This window comes from Cnephaeus nilssonii (genome assembly GCF_951640355.1).
Source record: "Cnephaeus nilssonii genome assembly, chromosome: 2".
In the NCBI taxonomy this organism is placed as follows: domain Eukaryota; kingdom Metazoa; phylum Chordata; class Mammalia; order Chiroptera; family Vespertilionidae; genus Cnephaeus; species Cnephaeus nilssonii.
Window position 1 is genome coordinate 23,093,550 of NC_137073.1, and position 26,203 is coordinate 23,119,752.

General features: G+C 46.6%; 1 protein-coding gene across 5 annotated transcripts in view; it reads left to right on the forward strand.

Annotated features, from left to right (window-relative positions):
• The window catches only part of SNX29 (sorting nexin 29), a gene marked incomplete at its 3' end in the record, with an annotated part of 449,820 nt that overhangs the window by 10,084 nt on the left and 413,533 nt on the right, over positions 1–26,203 (forward strand). For all 5 annotated transcript variants that reach the window (XM_079795284.1, XM_079795286.1, XM_079795288.1 and 2 more), the window contains 2 exons: positions 14,821–14,885; positions 18,116–18,168. In XM_079795284.1, coding sequence (XP_079651410.1) covers positions 14,821–14,885; positions 18,116–18,168 — 118 coding nt within the window. The remainder of the gene's footprint in view (positions 1–14,820; positions 14,886–18,115; positions 18,169–26,203) is intronic.

Here is a 26,203-nt window from a genome sequence, read left to right on the forward strand (position 1 = left end):
GGGTTTCGGGTTTGATCCCCAGTGTGGGGCATGCAGGAGACAGCTGATCAATGATTCTCTCTTATAATTGATATTTCTATCTCTCCCTCTCCTTTCCTCTTTGAAATTAAAAAAAATAAAAACTAACTAAATAAATATTCAAATGGCCCTTGGAAGAAAAAAGGTTCCCCACCCTTGGGATAGAGGATAAATTGAAGGGGGAGGGCTGTAGTAATTTTGAATGGGGTAATCAGGGTAGACCTCACAGGGAAGGTGGTATCTGAACAAACATAAGGGAGGAGGAAGTGATTCCTGGTTTTTGGGGGTTTTTTTTGCCCCTGGGCAGCTAGAAGGGGTAAGAACTGCCTTTTACTGAGGTAGGAAAGGCTGTGAGAGGAGCAGGTGTGGGTGTGGGGTGTAGCAGTGTGAAGCCTCCAGGGGGAGTGAGGACCCATTCCTTGGGCCTGATTTCTGCTTGCCCATCCAGGAGCCTCCAGAGTCCTGGCGTAGTACTTCCTCTGACCACTCGGCAGCACCCTGCTGGGCCTGTGTTCCCAGCTTCCTGCAGGGAACCTTGCCCATTCCCACCTGATTTTTCCTTGCCTGCATCTGCGTATCTTGGAATTTGCTCTTCCCCATCTTAAAAAAAAAAAGCAAAGACCCAAAATGGCTTTAATAAGACTATTGTGAAAACAGAACATACATATACATATGCCTTCCTTGCACATTAAATATTTACATTTTTAGGTATTCCACTTATTATAAAAAAATTTTAAGAAGTATTTTTATTGATTTCAGAGAGAAAGAGAGAGGGAGAGAGAGCTAGAAACATCAATGATGAGAGGGAATCATTGATCAGCTGCCTCCTGCACATCCCCCACTGGGGCTTGAGCCCACAACCCGGGCATGTGTCCTGACTGGGAATCGAACTATGACCTCCTGGCTCATAGGTTGATGTTCAACCACTGAGCCACACTGGAAAATACTGTATTTGTTCAAAGCATATGCATTTTATATAATTGCATTGAGTCTGCATTTGAATCAGTGTTTTCAGTGAGTAAAGTAGGTTTATAGTTGTTTGTCTGGAAAAATATATAATACTAGAGGCCTGGTGCACAGATTCGTGCATTGGTGAGGTCCCTCGGCCTGGCCTGGGCTCTCTTGCAATCCGGGACCCTACCCTGGCTGGGGAAGGACTCCGGGAGGGCTCCAGGGCATGTCCGGCCCTCTGTGTCCAGTCCTGATCAGCCGGACCCCAGCAGCAAGCTAACTACCGGTTGGAGTGTCTGCCCCTTGGTGGTCAGTGCATGTCATAGCGACTGGTTGAAAGGTCGAATGGTTGGACGCTTATCGGTACATCAAGAATCTATACTAATAAAAGCCTATGTGGTCCTCGCGCGATGCCCTCATGTCATCACAAGATGGCTGGCAGGGAGGGCAGTTTGGGGACAACCAGGCTGGCAGGGGAGGGCAGTTGGAGGCGACTGGGCAATTGGGTGCGACCAGGCCGGCAGGGGATAGCAGTTAGGGGCAACCAGGCCTGCATGGGAGGGCAGTGGGGTGCAACCAGGCTGGCAGGGGAGGGCAGTTAGGGGCTATCAGGCTGTCAGGGGAGGGCAATTGGGGGCGAGACCAGGCCAGCAGGGGAGGGAAGTTGGGTGTGACCAGACCTGCAGGGGAGGGCAGTTGGGGGCGCCCAGGCCGGCAGGGGAGCAGTTAGGGGCAATCAGGCAGGCAGGCAGGCAGGTGAGCGGTTAGGAGCCAGCAGTCCCGGATTGTGAGAGGGATGTCTGACTGGACATCCCCTGAGGGGTCCCAGATTGGAGAGGATGCAGGCTGGGCTGAGGGACACCTCCCCCCTCCATGCACGAATTTCATGCACTGGGCCTCTAGTCTATATATATAAAGCCAAGCGACTGGAACACTGGAACGACCAGAACGACCTGTCTCTATGACACGCACTGCGGCAGCCAACTGGCTGGATCAGACCCCACAACCTCCCGCGTTCCCTCCCCCTGGCCAGCCGCCCCATCAGCCCCACCCATCCAGATCGGGGGCAGGGCCAGTCATCCAACTGCCTGTGGCCCTCATAGGGGTGGGCTGGCCGGACCCCACCCATTCACGAATTTGTGCACCAGGCCTCTAGTAAATAATAATACAAGAATAAGCCGAAACCGGTTTGGCTCAGTGGATAGAGCGTCGGCCTGCGGACTCAAGGGTCCCAGGTTCGATTCCGGTCAAGGGCACGTACCTTGGTTGCGGGCACATCCCCAGTAGGGGGTGTGCAAGAGGCAGCTGATCGATGTTTCTCTCTCATCGATGTTTCTAACTCTCTATCCCTCTCTCTTCCTCTCTGTAAAAAATCAATAAAATATATTTAAAAAAAAGAATAAACTATACTTGGTATACTTAAAATTGTCAACTTACTTTGCCTACCCCTGTATTATGGTGTTTATCCATGTTCCTTCTCTTCACAATGATTAGAAATGGCCGCATAACATTTCATAAAATTGAGGTACTCCAATTATTTAACCTTTCTCCCATTGTAGGAAAAGAAAGTAATTCCATTAATGATGTTCTAGGATGAAATTGGCAAACATTTTCTGCAAAGGGCCAGATAGTAAATATTTTCTGCTTTGCAGGCCATCTGGTCTGTGTCCCAACCACTCACCCCTTTGTTGTAGGATAAAAACAGCAAATGGAAAGACATGGCTGTATTCCCATAAAACTTTATTTAGACAACAGGCAGCAGCTGGATTTGGTTTGAGCTATAGTTTGCCGATGCCTGCTCTAGGACACTACTGGAAAAATCTGTGCAACTATGACGCTATGTTTAGGCAGCCATCGTGTTGTAGTGGAAAAAACACTACTCTGGCAGTCCTGGGTTTCACTCCCTATAGAACGAGGGCAATTCTCTGCCTCTTGATTCCCTGGTCAGAAAATGGAAATGAAAGTGAGAGATGCACATGGAGCGCCTTACTCAGTATCTGGGAGATAGAAGGACTGGTAAAATAGTTACTTGTTCCTTTTCTCATTTCCCCCATTCTTCCTCCATAGCTTAGTTTCCCATGCATCAAGAGTATTTTGTAGCTTTTGGTACGCTCTGCCACACTGTTTTTCAAGAACTTACTACCCCAGGATATTGTTACTGGTGGTGTGTACCTTTTCCTCCATAGCTTTACCAGCACTGCAGAATTTCTTTTTAAATGTTTCTTGGCCAAGTTAATAGTTACTTAGTGGTCACATGTGGAGGTTAATTTTAAGTAAGAATATAATTTGTATTTCTCCAGCCCTGGGGGAAGATACATATTCTCTTCCAAGAGTTTGCACACTGCCATTTTAGTGTTTTTCCTACAACAGATTGGCACACTAGGCCGGCTATCTATTTTGTAAATAAAGCTTTGTTGGTACACAGTCCCATCCATTCTTTTACTCTTGTCTATGGCTACTTTCACACGATGAGGGCAGAATTGAGTAGCTATGACAGAGGCATAATGGCTTGGAAACCTAAAATATTTACTGTTTGATCTTTACAGAAAATGTCTGTTGGTCCTGCTCTAGAGTAAACTATTTGCTCATTTATAAATCTGCTGTTGACTCCATCTTAGACATCACACATCCACTTGGATGGCCTGAGTCTGTCTCCTTTCTATTGTGTGGCCATGGACAGTCTGTCCTTTTATCCCGGCCCATCTGGGCCACTTTCCTCCACAATCCTGGGAACCAGCGCCCTGACTTTGGGGAGCGTGATTGTTCATTTTATCTGTTCACATGCTAGTGCTTGAGCAGACAAAACTGCTGCTTCACTCTGCGAATTACACATGCGAGGCTGCTGCTGTGGCCTGGCTCGTCCTGGTCCCTCTCTTTAAAGCTCCTTGGGGAACCATGGAGCGCTCCTTGGAGTCTTGATTCCATAATTGTTGATTTCCTTCTGTTTGCAGGGATGCGTTAAGGCTTAGGGAATCTTGGACTATTTGCCTAGGTGGCCCCAGTGTGAATCCAATTGGAGAATGGTGTTATAATTAAGGGTGCCATTCTGGGGCCAGATCTCCTGATTGTCTAATCTATATTGTGGCCATCCTGTATTGCAATAGAAAATGAGCATTTGGGTCTAATTTTGTCTCATAAATTGAGGGCCTTAACATTCTTTAAAAGGCAGGTGAGTCTTTGGGAGGGGTTGAGATTGAGTTGATTGTAGGAGGGAGAGTTGCCTAGTGAGAGGGAGAAACCAAGGATGGTGTCCTGGCCTGGTTGCTGCCTCCTTCTGTGTCCGGAGACCTAGTCTAGAGGGTGTCCCCGCCAGAAAAGCTCAGTTTCGGGACCCAGAGTCCCTGGAGGCTAGGGGTAAATAGAGGTATCCTTACTATTAATTGCCCGGTAAACTGCTGGTTGGACCCAGCGCTGGGATTCCTGGCGAAACCCTAATGTGACACGACCAGCCTGCGAGTGCGCTCTCTCCACGTGAAATGCCAGAATTGATAATGCCGAGACTCACAGTTCCCCAAAAAACAATCCTACAGGGTGTTTTGGGCCAGGGTTTGTGCGAGTGTGTGGTTTTCCTATAGTGTGCCTCAGTTGCTGGGACGTTTGCTTGAAACCGGCGGGCTGCCTAATGCAAATGCGCCTGTTCCGAGCCTGGTGAGTCTGGTTTATCCTATCACCAGAGTCTTTTAGTGGCAGCCGCCCTAGTGGGTTGTAAGTGGTTGACCTGTGCCCAGAAGTGGTGGCCCGGGGGGAGCTGAGAGTCTCATTCCCTAGTGCCCTTTTCCAAAAAATGAAGTGACTCACCTGTTAGTAGGAATCAGGAGGTCTGACCATCTGGCACTCCTGCCGCTGCTTGGGAGTCCGGAAGGACTTGGTTGGTGCTGGACCCCAAAACTAAGAGTCTCTAGGGGTTGGGGAGGCAGTGAGGAGAGGAGTGGAAGCTTCTCTTACGGATATCCCACACGGGCCACCAATGTGGAAGGTTAAAGTGGGTGGTGTGCCAGAAGGCTAAATAGCCATCAAGATGAAAGAAAATTGAATTTATTTAAGGAAAAGGGGATGGAAGATGGGGATATCTAAAAGAAAGGGCTATGCAGAGAAAAGGGTGTTAGCCGGGGGCAAGCTGCCACTGCCCATTGCTCCCTTGCTTGCAAGTCTCATGGATTCCCCTAGAGCAGTGGTCTGCAAACTCATTAGTCAACAGAACCAAATATCAACAGTACAACGATTGAGATTTCTTTTGAGAGCCAAATTTTTTAAACTTAAACTTCTTCTAACGCCACTTCTTCAAAATAGACTCGCCCAGGCCGTGGTATTTTGTGGAAGAGCCACACTCAAGGGGCCAAAGAGCCACATGTGGCTCGCGAGCCGCAGTTTGCCGACTATGGCCCTAGAGGTTAGGGAATGCGTGCCTGTGGGGGAATGGCATGGACATGCTCCTTGGAGGGAGATCCGCACTTGATCCTTTGTGCTGAGGGTATTTGTCTGTCTCTTGCAGGTGGGCATCTTAGGGGAGGTCTCAGGGGAAGGTCTTAGTAGAATATCCACCAGCTTTCCAGGTGCACTCTTTCAGGGTTGTGGTGTCCACTGATTGGTCAGAGCCAGGGCAGGGGGTCATTAGTCACTGCAGGCGGTCCTGAGGCAGCCACAGAGGCACATGTCTGGTTTTGCTGCTTTGCTGGGCCTGGAGCTAAAACGCAACTGAGGCCTAGATGTTGTCTTTAGGGAGGAAAAGGTCTGGGAGTCCAAACTGCATGACCAGGCATATGCTGGGGGAGGAAGGGTTACCCTGAGGGCAAGGTTCTTGTTTTCCCAGTTTTGCCCCTTGCTAGGCACCTGGGGCTTTCTGCCCTGGTGAGTTTCTGTACCTGGCCCATCGTCCTTGCCCTGGGGATCTAACAGGCTTATTTTCATCCCCGAAAAGGCTTGCCACCCAGGATTGGCTTAAGGAGCAGGTTTAAGAGTCCCCATAATCCACTCTGCTGTAGGCATTAGGCCGGGATGTGGTGTGGCTGGAGGGCTGAGGAAGCGCAGTTCAGGGAGCAGATTATTGTGCCCATTGGGGATTCTCGGCAGGAGGCTTTCTCAGAGAAGGTGACATTTGAGCCAGCCATCAGGAGGAGGTTGGTTTGTCTTTGTTGGCCCTTCGCTGAGGAAGCCCTTTTTCTGTCTGAAGTTGAACTGCCCAAGGTTACCTGGTTTTGTGGGGGTTGGAAGGCATAGGCTTTGGGGTAAATGTTGGATCTGTCACCTCTGAGCTGTTCGTTGTGCAAGTGATCAATGTCTCCAAGCTCGGTTCCTTTATCCATTATGTTGGGGCTGTCTGCACCCAGCTTACAGGTGAATGTAAAGGTTTACCATGTATCTCAGGATGGAAAATTGGTAGCAGATCTGGCCTTTGGGTGTATTATGTTTGGTTAATGCAGAGTTGGCTGAAACACTTCCCTAAAAAGAGTATAATTAGGGGCTGTGGATGAAAGGGGCCACATGCTGACCTGACAAGCTCAGGAGAGGACCTGCATGGCGATCTGCAAACTCAAGAGACCTAAAGTAATCACAAAGGATGGTCTAAAATTAAACTTTAACTAAAAGCAGTTATGGTGGGCAGTTACATCCTAGGCCGTTATCTTCACTGACAAGGTCAACCTTTACCTTAACTGAGCCTATCTGTCTTTTTGCATCTATGATAACGTACTCTTGAAATGTCTGGCTAACTTGTAACTTCCCTTTTCTGGACCCCTTGGGGCACAACCTAATGTGCCTGGACTCCAGGACAGATACCACAAATTCCTTCATTGTTATCATGTTAATTGTTCCTGCACCCACCTAAGTATGTGTCTATCATTTTACCTTTTATCCAATCCCAGGGGTTTCCCTGCTTTGCTTTCTCCCGCCTCTCTAATCTATCACCAATGAATTTCATGTAACCCACTTATGTCCCTTTCCTTTGATTGCAATGTATAAATACAGATGTAACCCGCCATTCTCTGGAGCATTATCTCAATTCGTTGAGGTTCTGCTTTCCCAAATATGTTTGGCTCAAATAAACTCACCAACATTCTTTACAGGTTTCAATGGTTTTTTACATTAACAGTGCCAACTAATTGACATGAAAATCTGAATTTCTGGCTTTTTAAAAAAACCTGGGAGATGGAGCAATGCTGTACTGGTGTTGCTGAGAAGTGCTGTCAGCTAGAGCTGAGTAGCAGCTGCCATCTCTAAAGGGGCATCTGTCTTGGTCCCCGCAGTCTCTGCCTCCCCCTCCTTTCCTGCCACATCACTCATTTGCATTCTCCACCTGACCCACAGGATTGGAGAGGTTCGATTTTGGTCATGTACATGCATGCCTCTAGAATATATCGGACAACCCTGTCTGCTCCCCCATTCACTTCTGTGTTCTTTCCATCTCTAAATTTGAAACAGGTTGGAAAACAAAATAGCACTAAACTCTCCATTGGGTCAAGAGAGCCAGGCATCCTAGATGCCTGCAAATGTGACAGTATAAATTCTGCCAGTGGTAAAAGGTGATGTGATGTACCTGACCTCTGCAAAGCTCTGAGGTGGGGTGTTGGTTATAGGGTGAGGGAAGATGGCAACATGACTAAGATGTGGCCTGGTTTACTACCTGCTGGGGACACCGAATATGTAATTGTCTACTGCAAGGTGGCTGTTTAGTCTGGAAAGGTAAACAGTACTGTTTCATTTTTACCCCTCTCCCCCATTAGAACTGCTGGGCAGTGGTCTGCAAGCTGGGCTTGGGGTAAATCCAGCCCAAGGTCTGTTTTGGTAAACAGCCCTGCCGATTCATTAATGTATTATCTATGCTGCTTTTGAGATACAAGCGAAGAACTGAGTGGTTAGTGACTGACTGTATGAACCGCAAAGGCTAAAGGTATTTACTACCTGGCCCTTTACAGCAGAAGTTTGCCGACTACTGTTCTGTGGTACATTAGAGGTGCATGTTTATTCAGTGAGAACCAGAAACAAATAATCTGAGATAGTGCACAACAAGTTTATGCAGGGTTTGATGAAAATGCCTTGTGAACTACAACTTTGCAGGGTACATTGAAAGAATCACGTAGTATCATTGAGTGTATCATGTGTTTGCTTTGTAATATCAATGATTCTCTACCGAGTATTCACCTGCACTTCCAGATGTTACGGCCACTGTGTAGATAATTCAGCGCAGGTGAAGGAGATGGGAGCACAAGGTCATGGGCCAAACTTGGAACAGTAATGGTGGCAGGGGTGGCTCTCAGAGGGAAGAGCTGTGCTGGACAGGGCAGCAGAGAAAGGGATTGCAGTTGGAAGGGCATTTGGGAACCAGGCACGGCTAATACTAAATTTGGGGGAGATAGTACAATATCCTTGTATGCTGCAGGAATTCTGTAAATGAGAAAAAAAAAAAAAGTTGACAGTGTGGGAAAAAGAGGGACAGTTGCTGGAGTATGTCCTTGAGCAGATGAGAGGAGATGGGATTCAGAGCACAGTGGAGGTTTAAGTTATTTAGCCTTTCTGAGCCTCAGTCACATCATCTGTGAAATGGGATAATCAAACCTACTTTAGGACAGAATTTTCTAATTGCCACTCTTGACATTTAGGCTAGATGATTCTCCGTTGTGGGGCTCTCTTGTGCAGTGTAAGATGTTTAGCAGCATCCCTGGACTCTACCCACCAGATGCCAGTAGCATCCTCCAGTTGTGCCAAAAATGTCTCCAGATATTGCCGACTGTCCTTAGTGGGGTTGGGGGTGGGGTGGGGTGGGGGGTGGGGGGTGACATCACCCTGATTGAGAATTGCTTATCTATACCCTTTCTTCAGTAGAGCCCCTTAAAGTAAACCTCTTGAACTCTCTGTATTTGAGTGTGCCTGTTTCCTACTAGGAGCCTGACCGAGGCTGGAGTTAAGGACCTCCTAGTGTCAGACGGACTGTCCCCTCAGTATCATCAGAAATCTGAAAGGGAAGTGAGTGTGGGTGGCTTTTCTACTCGGTTGTTCAGGGTTGGGGCTGGGTACTATCTGGAGTTGCCTTGTTACACCCACCCTTTGGAGAATCCTACTCTAGGTGTTGCTTTTGCTTGGGGGTGGGGTGGAGGAGGGGGGTGCTCTGGGCCAATATCTACCTGCTGCAGATATTTTCTTTATTGAAATTCACATAGCATAAAACTACTTATGGGTTTAATACAATTAAAGCAATGAACGATTGTTAAATTATAATTTTAAAATTATAAAAATACCATTTAAAAGTGAACCGTTCAGTGGCATTTAGTACATTCACAATGTCATACAACCACCACCTCTATAGTTCCAAAACATTGTCATCACCCCAAAAGGAAACCCTGTACCCATTAAACAGTTGCGTTCTGTCTGTATGGGTTTCCTTATTCTGGTCCTTCCCAGCATTTAAAGCACAGTTCCCCTCTTTGCAGTAAACCCCTGGCCCCCAACTGTGGAAAGAGCACTGGGCCGAGAGTCAGGCAGACCAGGGTTCAGCCTCCCAGGTAGTGCTTCTTTGCTGCTTGACCTTGGGCAGAATTCTTGGCATGCAATGGGTCCCCAAAGAGCGTTCATTGCCTTCTTTTTCTTTTCTACCTTATACCTCCTAGCACATTGCAAGGATTAGCCTTAGACCACAGAAATGCCTGGCATGACTTCACTTCTGCTGTTGCACGGAGAGGCAGGGAAATCCCACAGTTTAAGTGTATGTGTGGCCTTGATCAAGCCACCTAACTCTTCTGTGATTGGAAACAATGGCTACCTGGACCTCCAGGGTTGCTGCAAGGATTAGAGAAGGACTATGCATAGAGTGCATCTTGCTTGTTTTCCCCTCCCCAAATGCCATGGACCCTTTTCACCTTTTTATCCCCCAGGGCAGTGAACACAGAGGCCTACATTGAATTCGTTTGCCTTTGCTTTGGAGAGAAGGTAGCCAGTTGAAAGTAATTGTTAGAGCCGGAGGTCTTACGCCAATAACAATAATATTGTAGCTATCGTGTATAAAGTGCTTGGTCTGTACTTGGCACTGTGGCAGGTGTACAGTAAACATCCACTCATTTGGCAGACCTAAGAGGTGCAGAGAGTTTAAGTAACTTGCCCATGGTCACATAGCTGGTGGCGTAGGATTTGAACCTGGGCTGTCCCATTCTTAACCCCTGGAGGCTTGTGGTAAAAATTAGTGTAGAGGCCTAGGGATTCTAGACATTTCAGACCACAGGGATGCACCTGAACCAGGTGAGTGATTTTCATGTGCACATGTGATTTCTGATTTCGAGCCCTCGGGGATCACTGCATTTCCCGACAGGCTTGTGGGTCTCTGGCAGTATTTCCTGGGGTGGCTTTACATATTTTATTTTCATTCTGATGGGGAGTCTCACAAATTAAAAAGAAGCCTGCTCTGGCTGTTGATGAAGGCTGCCCTTGGAGAAGGAAGGAAGCTTTCATAGAGGAGTCATTTCTGGACTGGTAGTGATGCTGTAGCTGCAGGTTTGTTACGGGTGGAGGGGTGGAGGGGTGGAGGGGTGGGGGGAGGGGTTGAGAGTGAGCGAGATTCAGAGGTGGCTGAACCAGGAGCCAGTGGACTTGAAATTGAATCCCTCCTCAAGCACTTCCCATGGGATTGGCCTTGGATGAAGATCTTTCCTCTCTGAGCCTCAGTGCTCTGGTGAATGGAGCCACCTTTCCTTCTTTGTTAAGGACCAAAGGATGAAATGCCAGTTGCTTAATGGCTTAGTCCACACTTGAGGCTCAGCAGGTGGGTATGGGTTTGAGACTGGAGGATTCTTCCTGGCCCTGGCAGGGGTGCTGTGTTCTCCTCTTTGTCTCTTGAAGAAGATAAAGAGAGTGGTGGCTTTGATTCTCTGCCTGCCTGTCTCCACGGGGGCCCCACGTTGGCAGGCTGCAGAGCGAGGAGGGCATGCGCTCATGTAGAAACCAGTGCACAGGGAAGGGAAGTGGCTGTCCCTGTCACATGCAGTCTGGCTGGGATGAGGACTCATGATACCTTGTGACTTCCCATTAGTGCTCCTTCCACTGTCGGCCATGAGCCTCTCAGGCACGTCCTGCAGACGAGTGCTCCCAAGGCCGCCTGTGCTCCCTCCACCCTATGAGACCCCTTCTCTTAATCCTTATTCAGGGCTAGGATGGCCACAGGTGCCTGTCTGAGGTCAGGGTTGTCTCACTCAAGTGCGCTTTTCTCCTGTAGAGAGATGGCAGCCAGGGAGGGGGTGGTGGGCTGAGACCTGCACAACGTCAGGTTGTTTCTCTATAGAGAACAGGCTTTTCTTCCTGCCACAAGAGAGGCATTGATAAAAATTATAATCATGGCCGAAAAACCGGTTTGGCTCAGTGGATAGAGCGTTGGCCTGCGGACTGAAGGGTCCCGGGTTCGATTCCGGTCAGGGGCATCTACCTTGGTTGCGGGCACATCCCCATTAGGGGATGTGCAGGAGGCAGCTGATCGATGTTTCTCTCTCATCGATGTTTCTAACTCTCTATCCCTCTCCCTTCCTCTCTGTAAAAAATCAATAAAATATATTAAAAAAAATTATAATCATGGCCTGACCAAAAAAAAAAAACATTGCAAAGTAAGGCAGGGGAGTCTGTTGATGTCTCATCCAAAAAAAGCAGTGGTGGCAAGATACCTTAGAAAATATCTAGGATCATTGTGTGTGTCATTAAGGGTAGGTGCTAAATTCTTGCTATTCAGATGCTAGTCAGGAACCAGCATCAGCATCACCTGGGAGCTGTGAGAAATGCAGAGCCCCAGGCCCCACCTCAGACCTGCTGAATCTGCCTTTTCACAACACCCAGGGGGTTCGTGTGCACAGGGCAGCTTGAGGATTGCTGCACTAAAAATGGATCCGAGTGAGGTGATGGAGATTTTTATTTTCTTTGTACATTTATGATCAGAAAAAACAGCAAAGGCATTTCAGGCGGGGGTGAGGGGGACCTTGTCAGGTTTCCAGCTGGCATTGCCCAAGGGCAAGTGGGGTTGTTGGGTGCAGTACTTGGAAAAGGAAGAAAGCAAGCCTGACTTCCCTATTCTGGTGTTAGAGAAGAGTAGAAACTAAACCTTCTGCTGAACAAAGAGCAGGACTTATTGATAGACACAGGTGTCAGGAGAGATGTTCCATGGCCTTGGGCGGGTGAGGTCTCCGTCATGAGTGACATTTCAGGATGGCCTCTTGTCTGGTGGGAACGATGTGTAGGCTGTCCTTTCTCAAAACCTCTTCCTGAAAAATAACAGTGGCAACATTTGGAAATCAGCTGTATTACTGTGTCCGCAGAGTATCTATGACTGGTTTTATCTCCAGGCCTGTGTGGTGGGAGTTCTAACTCAGGCATTTGAGGGGCACGGTCTTGAGTCAAGGTCACAGTTCCACCAGTTAGTATTCAGATTAGAACAAAAACTGAACCCATTATCATGATCCACGAGACCCTTTGTGATTGGCCCCTGCCCGCCTGTATGGTCTTTACTTCCCTTTTTTGCTTACGTTACAGCAGACTTCCTTCTGGGCCTGGAAAGCCAGAGGCCAAGTGTGTTCCTGCCTTCTGGCTTCTACCCTGGATGTTTGCTCTGCTGGAACCCTGGTCGCCCATGCCTTTCCATGGCTGCTCCTCTCCTTGCTCAACGTCACCTGGGCAGAGAGGCCTTCCATGACTGCCGTGGCTGACATGGCCCGCTTGCTTCCTCCCTGTCTCATCAGCCCATTTGGTTTTTCTTCCTGGTAGGACTCTCTAACATCATCTCATTTATGTCTTTACTTAGGTTCTCTTTGTTTATTCCTAACAGAATTTTTGCTCCATGAGAAGATGGCTCTTTTATAGCACTTAACTCCTGTGTCCCCAGCCCTTAGAATATTGCCTGGCACACAGTTGAAGTTAAATACATACGGAATGAGCCAATGCACACAGTTTTTTGTCCTCTCTGAGAACCAGTTTCCCCATCTGTGATATGGGAATCTAATACCTGGCTCGCGGGTGGTTGTGAAAATTATGACATAATAAGTGCAGAGTACTCAGTTGAGTGCCTGGTATGCAGGAAGTGCTCAACAAGGTCACAGTTGTTATCCACCGGGTGGCCCTGGGATGACTCAGATGAATCGCTGACCATGTCTGAGGCGATGCCCTGCTGGTGCTCCCTGGTGAAGCCCGAGTGGAGCTGCCCAGGGAAGAAGCAGCTTGGTGGCAACTCAGGACCTGCGATGTGGAGCATCTGCTCTTGGAACTCTGACTCTGAGCCTCCTCTGAAACAGCTGCATTCTGTGTGAGGTGTATCATAACAGGTGGCCGTGTCTCTGTTGGTTGGAGTCACTGGGCCTCCTGTGGAGGATCAGATGCAGCTCTGACAGTGTCCTGTCTGGGACTTTAAGAGTCCTTGCCCAGACCTCTCTGAGTGGAAGTTCCGTGTATGCCATGTGTATCAGTTGTGAAAGCTTTTGGCTGCAAGTAACAGCCCAACGTACAGTGTTTTGAACAAAAGGAGGTCTTCGTTGTGTCAGAGGTAGTAGATTTCTAGTATTGGTTCACCAGCAAAATGACATCAAGGCTGGTGTCCTTGTGATTCTCTTGGCTTTCCCTCCAGGCTTGTTGTTTCATGGTAGCAAGATGCTGCTGGGCCCCATCCAATGTGTTTATGGTTAGCATAAAGGATGGAAGAAGGAAGGAAGCCATTAATATCTTTTCTTTTATCAGGAAGGCATATTTTTCCCAGAACCCTCCCAGTGCACTTCTGCTTACATCTCATTAGTAGAACTTCTTAAGGTCAGCCTTATGAGAGGCTTGGAAAGGAGTAATTAGGTATTGCAGTGGCATGGGAAAAGGGTGCTGGAGATGATGGTGAGATCCACCAATGAGCAGTGCCTGCATATTAGGAAATATATGTATGTACATATATATGTATGTATATATATATGTGTGTGTGTGTATGTATTTAAATATATTTTTATTGATATTTGAGAGGAAGGGAGAGGGAGAGAGACACGGAAACATCAATGATGAGAGAGAATCATTGATCAGCTGCCTCATGCACTCCCCCTACTTGGGATTGAGCCTGCAACGTGGGCATGTGCCCTTGACTGGAATCAAATCCTGGACCCTTCAGTCCGCAGGCTGATGCTCTATCCATGAACCATACCAGCTAGGGCAGGAAACCTATATTTTAAATTAGACCATTGGTTCTCAACTGGGGATAATTTTGCTCCCCATAGGGCATCTAGAGGCATTTTTAAAAAGTAATATTTTTTTTATTGCTTTTTACAGAGAGAGGAAGGGAGAGGGAGAGACAGAGACATCCATGTGAGAGGTATATATCGATCAGCTGCCTCCTGCACACCCCCTGCTGGGGACTGAGCCTGCAACCCAGGCATGTTCCCTGACTGGGAATCAAACTGGCAACTTTTTGGTGCAGGGGAATGACAACCAACTGAGCCACACCAACCAGGGCTAGAGACGTTTTTGTTGCCACAACTAGGGTGTGCACGTGTGTACGTGTGTGTGCATGTGCACACTAATGTATTTAGTGGGTTGAGGCCAGGGATGCTGCTAGTCGTCCTACAATTTATAGGGTAGCCTCCACCATCTGGCCCAAATGTCAGTAGTGCCAAGGTTGAGAAACCCAGAGTTAGACTGTTCCAGACACATTCTTCAAATTTGGGGACCATAGTTTAGATGCTTTCCCGGTTGCAGGGACCGAGAAATGGTCAAATTTCATTGTGATGATGTAGATTATTGGTGCCGGTCTGGATTTTATTAAAGAGAAGGCTGATCCTAGTTGGGGACAGCTATATAGTGTATGTCAGAAAGTCTTACTAGAAGGCTAATGTCAAACAGAACTAATTAAGCCTTGTTGCATTTCAGGATCACAGAACAATGACATGAAAAGACAATTTCTGCTGGAGCGACTGCTGGATGCCGTGAAACAGGTAAGAGGAAAGCTCATGTTTGACCTTGAGATCAAGTAATAGTGTTAGAGAATTCATGGAGAAGTCATTTCTGTCCTTCTATATAGACAGACTTACTCTCATGTTGTATCTGGGAACAGTGAGGCCAGTAGTTTCCCCCAGAAGATGAGAGAGCAGGGAAGGCGATCAGAGGTAGGGACAGAGGTGTTCCTCTCTACAGCCCTCCGGGGACCCCATCCTTCAGGGGTGTCCCTTAGAGAAGGGTGTTGATGTGGGTTTCAACTCCTATGGGTACGTACCAGCCATGGTGGTTGGGTTAGGACTTGGTGAGCATGAGAACAGAGACGAGGAGGAATGAACCATGCCCAGGATCGATGGTGTGGATCCTTCAGATGGTCTCTACTCTGGTTGGTTGATGCTATTTTGATGCCTGGTTTTTGGCTGGGTGGGAAGTGAGCTTTGACATGAGCTGGCTTAAGTTTGCTTGTCTGCATATACCACATGCAGCATTTATTGCACATTCAACATGTGCTAGGCCCTCTGCTAAGTGCTTTACATTTAATCCTTCCAGCCACCTTGTGAGGTAGTTCCTACAATTATTTCCATTTTATGGCTAAAGAAACTGAAGCTCAGAAAGGCCCAATAACTTGCTTAAGGTGTCACAGTTAATAAGTAGCAAGCAGAGCTAGGATCCAGTCCTGGGAATTCTGGGTAGCTCACATTTCAGAAGGGGTGACTAACAATCATATACATGTAATCACAGTATAGGGAGATAGGAGATAAATACTTTAATAAAGGTGTGTGTTACGTGTTGATTGTGTTAGGTGTTAGGTGAGCTTGGAGACTTCACCATCTGCCCAAACTTCAATGTGTCCTGATACAGTGCAAACAACACAGACTCAGGTGTAGCTGAGTCAAAGGCCAGTTTCATTTCTTCCAAGCTGTGTGTGCTTGGGCAATTCATCTAGCCTCTCTGGGCATCCTTTGCTGTAATCTGCTCACTGATCTCCACAGGGCTGTTGAGTGAATTGCATTTATTAAAGTAGGTAAAGGCCTGGCCAGCTCTTGGTCCACTGTAAATTCAGAGCACACATTTGTTTCTTCTCTCTTTACTCCAAAAATGGAAAATATGACAAGAAGCACTAGCCAGTTTGGCTCCATGGATAGAGCATCGGCCTTCGGACTGAAGGGTCCCGAGTTCGATGCTGGTCAAGGGCACATGCCTGGGTTTCGGGCTTGATCCCCAGTAGGGAGCATGCAGGAGGCAGCCGATTAATGATTCTCTCTCATCATTGATGTTTATATCTCTCTCTCCCCCTTTCTCTCTGAACTCAATAAAAATATATTAAAAAAAATAAAATATGACAAGAAGATGAGGAGGCAAGTGGAACCACTTTAAGTATAGTAGTTAAACAGAAATAAATTGGAGCCTCTGCCCAGATCTTCCATGATTGGTATTATTATTTGGGGGGAGCGAAAGTGTTGTATATGTATGCCTTTTAAAGATCAACTTTATTGAGGTATAATTTTCATACAATAAGATAAACCAATTTTGAGTGCAAAGTTCTATAAGTTTTGACAAATGTATCATTTAAAAAATATATAATAAGTTCAGGAATCTTGTAAGCCTGCTACCCACTCTTTAAAAGAGAAGAGTGGATAGTGGTGATGGGTGCACAATATTGTGAATTGAATTGTATAACTAGAAATGGTTAAACTGGTAATTTTATGCTTTCTATATTTTACTGCAATTAAAAAAAAAAGGAGGACAATTTGCTTTTGTTTGTATCCACCCTGGGAAAAGTGTCACTCAGCACAACCAGACGACTTCTTTGGAGCGTAATTTTTCTTTATTCTCACCCAAGGATATGTTTTTATTGATTTTATTAAAAAAAAAAGGAGGACAATTTGCTTTTGTTTGTATCCACCCTGGGAAAAGTGTCACTCAGCACAACCAGACGACTTCTTTGGAGCGTAATTTTTCTTTATTCTCACCCAAGGATATGTTTTTATTGATTTTAGAGAGAGGAAAAGAAAGAGCGGGGGTGGGGGAAAACATTGATGTGAGAGAGACACATTGGTCAGTTGCCTCCTGTACATGCCCCGACCAGGGATTGAACCTGAAACCTAAGGATGTGCCCTGACCAGGAATTGAACACACAATTTTTTGATGTACAGCACAACGCTCCAACCAGCTGAGCCACCTGGCCAGGGCTTTAGCGTGATTTATCCTATATAATAAAAGGGTAATATGCAAATAGACCAAATGGCAGAACAACCGAACAACCAATCAAAGTGTAATATGCTAATGATATGCTAAGGCTGCTCAACTGCTCGCTATGACGTGCATGACCACCAGGGGGCAGATGCTCCAACCGGTAGGTTAGCTTGCTGCTGAGGTCTGGCCAATCGGGACTGAGCGAGATGGACCTGACACGCCCTGGAGCCCTCCTGCAGTCCCTCCCTGGCCCAATCATGCACCAATGGGGTCCCTCAGCCTGGCCTATGCCCTCTCGCATTCCGGGACCCCTCAGGGGATGTCAGAGAGCCAGTTTCAGCCTGATCCTGCAGGCCACTCCCCTTGGGAAAGTGCCAGACGCAGGGCTCATGGCTGGCAAGCGCTGCTGCGGCAGTGCGAGCCTCTTCCAATCAGGACTGATTGGGCACGTGCCCCGGCAGGCACAGTGGGGCCGGGATGAGCAGGAGGGCAGGTAGGAGCTGCAGGCAGTGTTGGACTGCGGGTTTTGGCCCAATCCCTGCAAGCCACCCAGAGGGACCCCACCTGTGCACGAATTCGTGCACCAGGCCTCTAGTACTGTCATAATTTCCCAGCCATTCATAACAACCTTGGGCCCTGTCAAAAGGCACCCATCGTTGCAGATTTGTGGAAGTTTTAATTATTGCCTATTAGGAGCCCTGTGTTATGGACAGCCAGCTGCTGACACATAAAGTTTCCTAGATAATGTGCAAATGCTGTGTGCTTCTGTTTTCCTCTTAGCATTGTTTTCCCACAAGGCTCACTCTGTACAGTGGGAGGGAGATAAGGACTTCCTTTAAGTGGCAGCTGGAAGGCTGGGTGTCCACTGTCTTATGTCTTGGGCTGACGCCCAGGGCAAAGGGACGCCCTGACTCGGCACCCAGAGTTTCTGGCCCTGTGTCTCCGGCCGACCCTGAGGCCTGTGTGGACTGTTTTGTGACAGTTGAGTGTCCCATCCCAACAGCTGATCTCAGCGGCTTCTTTTTCTGTTCAGTGCCAGATCCGCTTCGGAGGGAGAAAGGAAATCGCCTCGGATTCTGACAGCAGGTAAAATATGTTGCTTCTACAACCATTTGCCTTCAAGAGCATAAAGGTGGCTAGAGGTGACCAGCTTCTGTGGTCGCCTCTGCAGCCAGTGCAGTAAGTAAGTCCGGGTGGCCTGTAGCCCGTCTGCTCTGACGTATTCCCCACTTCCCACAATTCTCCTTCTTGGAATCTACTGAGGGAATTACTTGAAATACCTGCTGCATAAAGTTACTTGCAGGGAAATTTATATTGATGAAAACTTGGAAATTTAAATGCTTGACAGTTGGGAAATGGTTAATAAAGTATAGTGCATCAGTAGAGTAGAATATTATGTAGCCATTAAATTGATGTCTGTGCAGAATTTTTTTAAAACAATATATTTTTATTGATTTTAGAGAAGAAAGGAGAGGGAGGGATAGAAACATCAAGGATGAGAGAGAATTATTATTTTTTAAAAACATATTTTATTGATTTTTTACAGAGAGGAAGGGAGAGGGATAGAGTTAGAAACATCAGTGAGAGAAACATCCATCAGCTGCCTCCTGCACACCCACTACTGGGGATGTGCCTGCAACCAAGGTACATGCCCTTGACCGGAATCGAACCTGGGACCTTTCAGTCTGCAGGCCGATGCTCTATCCACAGAACCAAACTGGTTAGGGCAAGAGAGAGAATTATTGATCAGCTGCCTCCTACACACTACCTACTGGGGATCGAGCCCAAAACCCAGGTATGTGCCCTTGACAGGAATCGAACCTAGGACCTTTCAGTCTGCAGGCTGACGCTCTATCCACTGAGCCAAACCAGCCATGGCTGTGCAGAATTCTTTTAAAGCAGAAAATGTATATGTAGAATAAAAAATGATATATTTAGTAAAAATAATGCAAGCAGGATATAAAATTACATGGATGCAAAGTGATCCTAGTTATGTTAAACAACTCTGGCAAAAAAATGTACCAAAATGTGAACAGAGGTAATATTGGAAACCTTTATATTTCCTGATATTTTTTAAAAAGGAGAGTCATTTATTTATTTTTAAAATTTATTTATTGATTTTAAAGAGAGGAAGGGAGAGAGAAAGAGAGAAACATCTCTTTGTTGCACTTATTTTTGCATTCATTGGTTGTTTCTTGGATGTGTCCTGACTGGAGATCGAACCCACAGCCTTAGAGTATTGGAACAATACTCCATTTGACAACTGAACTAACTGGCCAGGGTCTGTTTTTCATATTTTATACTGTGATTGTGTTTCTTTTATAATTTAAATAAATTCCTAAAAGTTGCCATTGACCTTCATGACCCAGGAAAGGCTGACATAATCACATAAATTTGTAACATTGGGAGGTGACACAAAGGTTTGGGCAATGAGGAGAGACAGGCATTTGCTGGAAAGGCTGTGTGAAGTCAGCAGCGCTGACTCAGCCCTGCCGCGTGGAGAGTCGGGAGGCACGATCCTGCAAAGGAAGCAAAGGGAAGGGGACGCCTTGCTCAGCGCTCATCTCATCCTGGAGGCTTTCCACATCCCGCACCCTCTTACCCCGACCCACCCCGCTCCCACTTCTCTGTCCTCTCACACCCTTGTTCTCTGTGACACTTTGTCCCACGGCATCCTAATAGAGCCGTGGGGACCATTTGAAACTAGTGCATATTTAAGATGGTACCCTGTCCCTTATAAATCTGTCCCTCTTTGTTTTCCCCCATAACACTTATCACCAACTCGCACCGCACGATGTGCTCTTCTAGTCCCGTACCGTAACGTCAGCTCTGTGTGGGCATGATGTTATTATGCTGTCTTGTTCACTGACGTAGTCGCAGTCCCTAGAAACATCTAGAAGGTGCTCAGTGAAGATGCGTGGTCTGGTTGAGTGTGTACATTGCATCGCACCATAGTCAAGTGTTTAAATAACTATGCCACCACAAGCTTTGAGGGAAGAGGGCAGCTTCTCCATTTTTTTTTTTTTTTTTACTTCTCAGCGTTTTGCACAAACATTTTATGCCTGTCATGCATTAGGTTCTCAGTGTACGTTTGTGGCATTAGATCATTAGACTGAGGTATTGCTTCAGTGCTCCCAGCGGGCTGTTAGTGTGCCCTGGCAGGCTGGCACGAGAGTGCATGGGCTCTCAAGGCCTGGCTTTGAATCCCGGCTCCTCCTCTTTTCAGCTGTGTCCCTTGCCTTAACCTCCCTGAGCCAAGAATTAGGTCTACTGTGATACTGTGATTTATAAGAAAGATAGACATTTGTTCTTTGTCCCCATTTCTGGTACTGAGCTCCTAAAACCCCTGGGATTTTCAAAGTGATGATATCCATAAAGGTGTCTTATTATTCACCATAGTGACTTTTGGAAAGCACCAAAGGTTAGGGACTGGTTTCCAGGAGAACCATATGATTAGAGGGTTGGAACTTCAGTCCCACACCCACCTCTGGGGAGGGGAGAGGGACTGGAGATTGAGTTCAGTTGCCAATGGCTAGTGATTCAATCATTTATGCCTGTGTCCCGAAGCCTCCGTGAAAGCCCAAGGACAGGGTTCCGAGAGCTCTGGGTGGGGAACACTTGAGTGCGGGGAGAGGGGCCCTCTCTGAGAGAGCTGGTAGCTCCACGCCCTTCCCACACACTTCACCCTGTGTGCTTCTTCCATCAGGCTGCTCCTGAGTTCTGTCCTTTCCTAATAAACTGGTGATCTAGTAAGTAAGATGTTTCTCCGAGTTCCGAGAGGCCCTCTAGCAAATTAATCAAACCCAAGGACGGGCTCATGGGAACCTCTGAGGTACATAGCTGGTCAGTCAGAAGCACACGGAATAACCTGGAGTTGCGTCTGTCACCTGAAGTCAGAGGCTGGTGCAGTCTTGTAGGACTGAGGCCTTAACCCATGGGATCTGACACTGTCTCCAGGTAGATGTGTCAGAATTGAGTTGAATTGTAGGACACCCAGCGATGTTGGAGAATTGCTTGGTGTTTTGGGGAAAACCCAAACATCGATATCTACCTAGTCAGTTGTGAGGATTAAGTTACATGCTGTGTGTAAAATGCCAGACATGTAGGAGTGTTAGTTTTATTCCATACCAAAGGCCCAGTGCATGAAATTCGTGCACAGTAGGGTCCCTAGGTATGGCCGGCGATCAGGGCCTACTGGGGTCTTCTGGCTGCCGGCTGGGGTCTCCCTTCCCTGGCTGCCAGCTGTAGGCCAGGGCCTTCCTTCGTTCCGTGCCGCCTTCTGGTGGTCAGCACATGTCATAGCAGCGATCAAACTCCGGTCTCCTGGTCGAACTCCTGAGGGGACACTTTGCATATTAGCCTTTTATATATATAGATAAGGAGGCCCTTGCCCCTCAGGGAGTGAAGTCTGGCTGGGATAGATGTTACTCAGCTTGTGACCCCTACCCATGCAGGTAGTAGACTGCAAATAGGTGGAAGGGCAAAAGTGAATTAGCAAGCTTTGTTACTGTTCTTTTTTGCTGGCAAAGGAACAATTGAAGATGGATTTCTTTCCGTGTAACTCTGGGCAGAGTTCTCAGTCTCTGGAAAATGGAACTTGTTTACATGTCTCTTCCCACATCATGTCCTCCAGGAATCTAAGCATGTGTGTCCACTAAGAAGATAAAAGTAACTGGAAGAGGCTTTCCATGAAAGGCCAAGTGTTATCTTTGAATGCATTTCACATTTACTGCCTTAGGAAAAGTTTTAGGCAGGATGTGAGGTGTTGGCTTGTGATTGCAGCTAGAGAGCGCAGCTGGTCAGATGGACAGCAGTAGGAACCTTTGAAAGAATGTCTGCCAGGGCTCAGTGGTAAAAAGCAACAGAAATCTGTTCCTGTTGTGGATATTATGACCTTAGGGAATTGTTGGCAGGCCAGGTTTGGGAACAGGAAGGAGTCAGGCAGCTGTGGAAGGCTAGAAGCTGGAAATAAGAGTCCAGAAATGGTCTCCTAGAAGGAATGGTGATCCAATTAAGGCCATCGTTGCTGAAGTGAACACCAGCTGTTTTCCGACTCTCTCCTCCTGCTCAAGGTTGGCATTCCAGGAAGGAAGCACCTGATCGCTCAGTCTCACGTCACTTGGCCACCTCCTGGTCACTGGCAGAAGGATCCGGCTGAAGGAGTTTCTTGGGACCCCGATGGCTTGTGTAGTGCAAAGATGTCTACTTGGGTTCACCATCCCATCAAGATAGTATCCAGGGAAGAAGAAATTAATCTTCAAAATGACATCCGGGTGCTGTTAGGAAGGTGGATAAATACAGGGTGGCCAACATGCCCAGCAGTTGCCCCCTGTTGCTGCTCTATCGGGATGATAATCTTTCTGTGACAGCTTTGTCTAGTTTAAAAATGCTGATGTCTATGTCATCAGTCTCATTTGATCCTCAAAAGAACCCCAGGAGAACAAGAGGGGGATACATTTCCGACTTTCACAGGCATACAAGTTTGGAGGCTGGTCACTGGTGCAGCATTTATTTGCCATTTCCTGGGCACATGCCTTGGTTCGGTGGGTCGCATGGTAGTAGAACGGGACTTCATGTTCCCATTGTGGTCCTTGCTCACTGACACTACATCCCCTTTTGTTTTTCTAGCAGAGTTTCTAGCAAGTACTTTAAGTGTTAAAAGTCACTGCATTAAATTCCTTTCAATTGCCTAGTGGCTCAGTTACTAGTATTTTCCTTTAAATTCTCTTTGTCTTACTGATATTGGGGGAAAGACTTGGTTTGGTGTTGATAATATTAAGTTGAATTAGATGAAATTGCCAATATTTGATTGTGTTTGACCTATAAAAATAACAGCATCATACAGTTCAGAATAATAATCTCTAACAGCCCTTTCTCTTCCAGCAGAGTGTGTGGGTTCCAGGCTCAGGCTCCCTTTAGGGCTCTCTAGAGCCCATCATGCAGGCTTTCTATTTGCAGTAGCAGTAGAGTTTTCCTTGTAACACAGGTTTATGTGAAAAAAGTGAGTCAAATTCAAGACAAGTAACTAATACATATCCTCAGATGTGACGAAAGTGGCAAGGTGTTTGTGACTGGAGTTTGGGAAGAGTGCTGGTAGGACTGAAGCTGATGTTTGGTTTTTGGGCCCACATGATGCACAGAATTTAGCTGCTAAAACCAAAACGCCAAGTGTGAGTGAGTGTGAGTGTGAGTGTGCAGGCCCATGTGGGAGAAAGATTTGTTTGATCTTGCAGATTACTCCCTCACCTGAGTGTGAAACAACATTTGCATGAAGGGGAATGACAGGCAGGGCTAGCTTTTTCCTATCAGATTTTGTCCTTAGAAACCTCAGAGCCTCAGAGGAAGTGGCAGCAGACGCTGGGCTCCATGATGCATGTTTCTCTTCGCCCTTCCCTTCCCCTTCCCCTTCCCTTTCCTCTTCCCCTTCCCTTCCCTGTCCTTTTTCCTCTTCCTCTTCCTCTTCCTCTTCCTCTTCCTCTTCCTTTCCTTACCTTTCCTTTTTTAAATATGGAACGCTTCACAAGTTTGGTGTCATCCTTGTGCAGGGGCCATGCTAATCTTCTCTGTATCGTTCCAATTTTAGTGTATGTGCTGCCGAAGTGAGCGCTCTCTTCGTCCTTTTCTGTTGGCATTGTTTTCTGCTCTGTTTTCCCCTCAGAACAAAGGCCCATTCTTGTGCTTCATTAAAATTACTCACATTCTGTCAGTCAGCCTTGGCCTGTGGAGAGGCTGTAGCATATCTCTTGATATAATGGCCCAAGAACTCAGCAGGCCCTGGGTTTCCTCAAAGACTAGGTACGTTATAGTTCCACAGAAGCATCTTCCTCCCACATGGAATTACAGAATGTGATCTGGAAGTTTTCCTTTGGAATTATAAATAGCAACCCAAACTACAGGGCAGAAGAATGAGCGTGGACTTCGGAATTTAGACTTTGAATCCTGGCATTGCCGTCCTGGCTCGTGTAGGACCGTGGGCAAGTTTCCGGCCTTCTTGTTCCTCAGTGTCCTCATCCGTAAGCAGGGATAGCAGTACTAACATTTACTTCATAGAGCTGCTCTGAGTTAGTTCACGTTGGAACAGGGCCTGGCAGCTAGTAAGTTCCAGCTATTGTTATAGTCATCAGAGTTTTAAGTCTTGACACTTGGCAAATAAATATTCTCTGCACACTGGGTCTCTTTGCCATTATGGCTTAGGGATGCATCTCAGAACATTTAGAAATTGTAAGTTTTTGCGACCCTTTCATTTGACTGTCAGAAGAAATCAGAGAAGATCATTTTTTCTCCTCTACAAGCCTGCCAGGGAAGAGGGATTGTTTTGGTGATTTTTCTGTACCTGTTGAGGAATTAGGAACATTTTTGAACTTTTTAGAAGGAAATCAGCTGCCCTTTGCTGTTCCCTGATGTCATTCTTAGCTCAGTGTATTCCTCGGGACACTTATGAAACCAGATGGCTTTTCCAGGCATTCCTTTGCCTCTGATAAATGTCTCTGGATCTTCATCATGTGATTTTTATCTTCAGTTGCCACAACTTTCTTACCAGCCTCTTATTAGTGTGAGGTGTTGACTAGATGTTCTGATTCTTCTCCGCCTGGCGGAAAATTCTGAGGTTCATTGATTAGATTCTTTATTCCCCACCCTGAGTACTTTATTTCCACTTCGAGGCTCTGTAGTAGATGATTCTACACTGCATTTTCTTTTATTTTACTATATTGATCAAACGAATTGATTTTCCTTTTTAGGAAAAAGAGTATTTTTAGCAATTAGGTAACTCTAGGGCAGTGGTCGGCAAACTCATTAGTCAACAGAGCCAAATGTCAACAGTACGACGATTGAAATTTCTTTTGAGAGCCAAATTTTTTAAACTTCTTCTAACGCCACATCTTCAAAATAGACTCGCCCAGGCCGTGGTATTTTGTGGAAGAGCCACACTCAAGGGGCCAAAGAGCCGCATGTGGCTCGCGAGCCGCAGTTTGCCGACCACGGCTCTAGGGCATTTAGCAAGTCTGAGCACATTTCCAGGCCTGAATTTTAATAAGTATTTATATTGTTTATATTGATAGTTGTTGAGAGCAGTGCTTGGCCCATTGAAAACAATATGTAAGCGCTGTCAGCACCATCCTGATAGTGAAGAGAGGCGTGAGCATGAAGAATGAGCTTTGGTATCAGACATACTTGTCTATTGCCCACATGGCCACAAACCACCATTACCAGCTGTGTAATTTGGGACTTACTTCTCTAGACCTCTGTTGCACCGTCTGGAAAATCAGATAATGATCATGTTGCCTACTTCCTGGGGTTGTAGTGAGAATTAGATGTAATAATGTTTACTTGGCACACCCAGTAAGAACTTAATAAACTCAATATGTTTCCTCTCTGTGTCTAGACATACCAGTGTTTTGGCTGATTTGGAAACCGACGGCTAGAATGATTGCTCATTAGCTCTTCCATTCAACAGATATTTACTTATAGATCACTATGCTGCTGTTGGGGATGCAAACTGGATGAGATGGTTGCTGTCTTCAAGGAACTCAAAATTGAGTCAGGGAAATAGACATGTAAATTGTGGGTAGTCATGGTGGCCTGTAGTAATAATTCCATAGTCCAGACGTGAGAGGTGTGATCAGGGTCCTTAGTGGTCACATGGGCAGAACGGGCATTCCAGGCAGCAGGAATAGCAAATGCGAAGGTATAGGGATGTGCAAGAAATTGGCGGTATCATAGATGATGTGCCCTGTATGTTGAGGGATTGGCTGGAAAGTCATTACTAGATTCTTCTCTTGCTGTCATGGGGAAGTTTTGAACTTCATTCATTAGGATGTTCTTTATTTAAAAAAAAAAATCCTCGAGGATATGTTTTATTGATTTTTTTTCTTAGGGAGGGAGGGAGGGGGATGAGAGAGAGAGAGAGAGAGAGAGAGAGAGAGAGAGAGAGAGAGAGAGAGAGAGAGAGAGAAACAATTAATTGATTGCCTCACAGGGATCAAAACCATTACCTAGGTATGTGCCCTGACCAGAATCAAACTCCCAGTCTCTCAGTCTGACCAACTGAGTCACCCAGCCAGGGCGGAGTATTAATTTCTTAAATTATGGCTATTTGTATACTATTTTCACAATTTTTGCC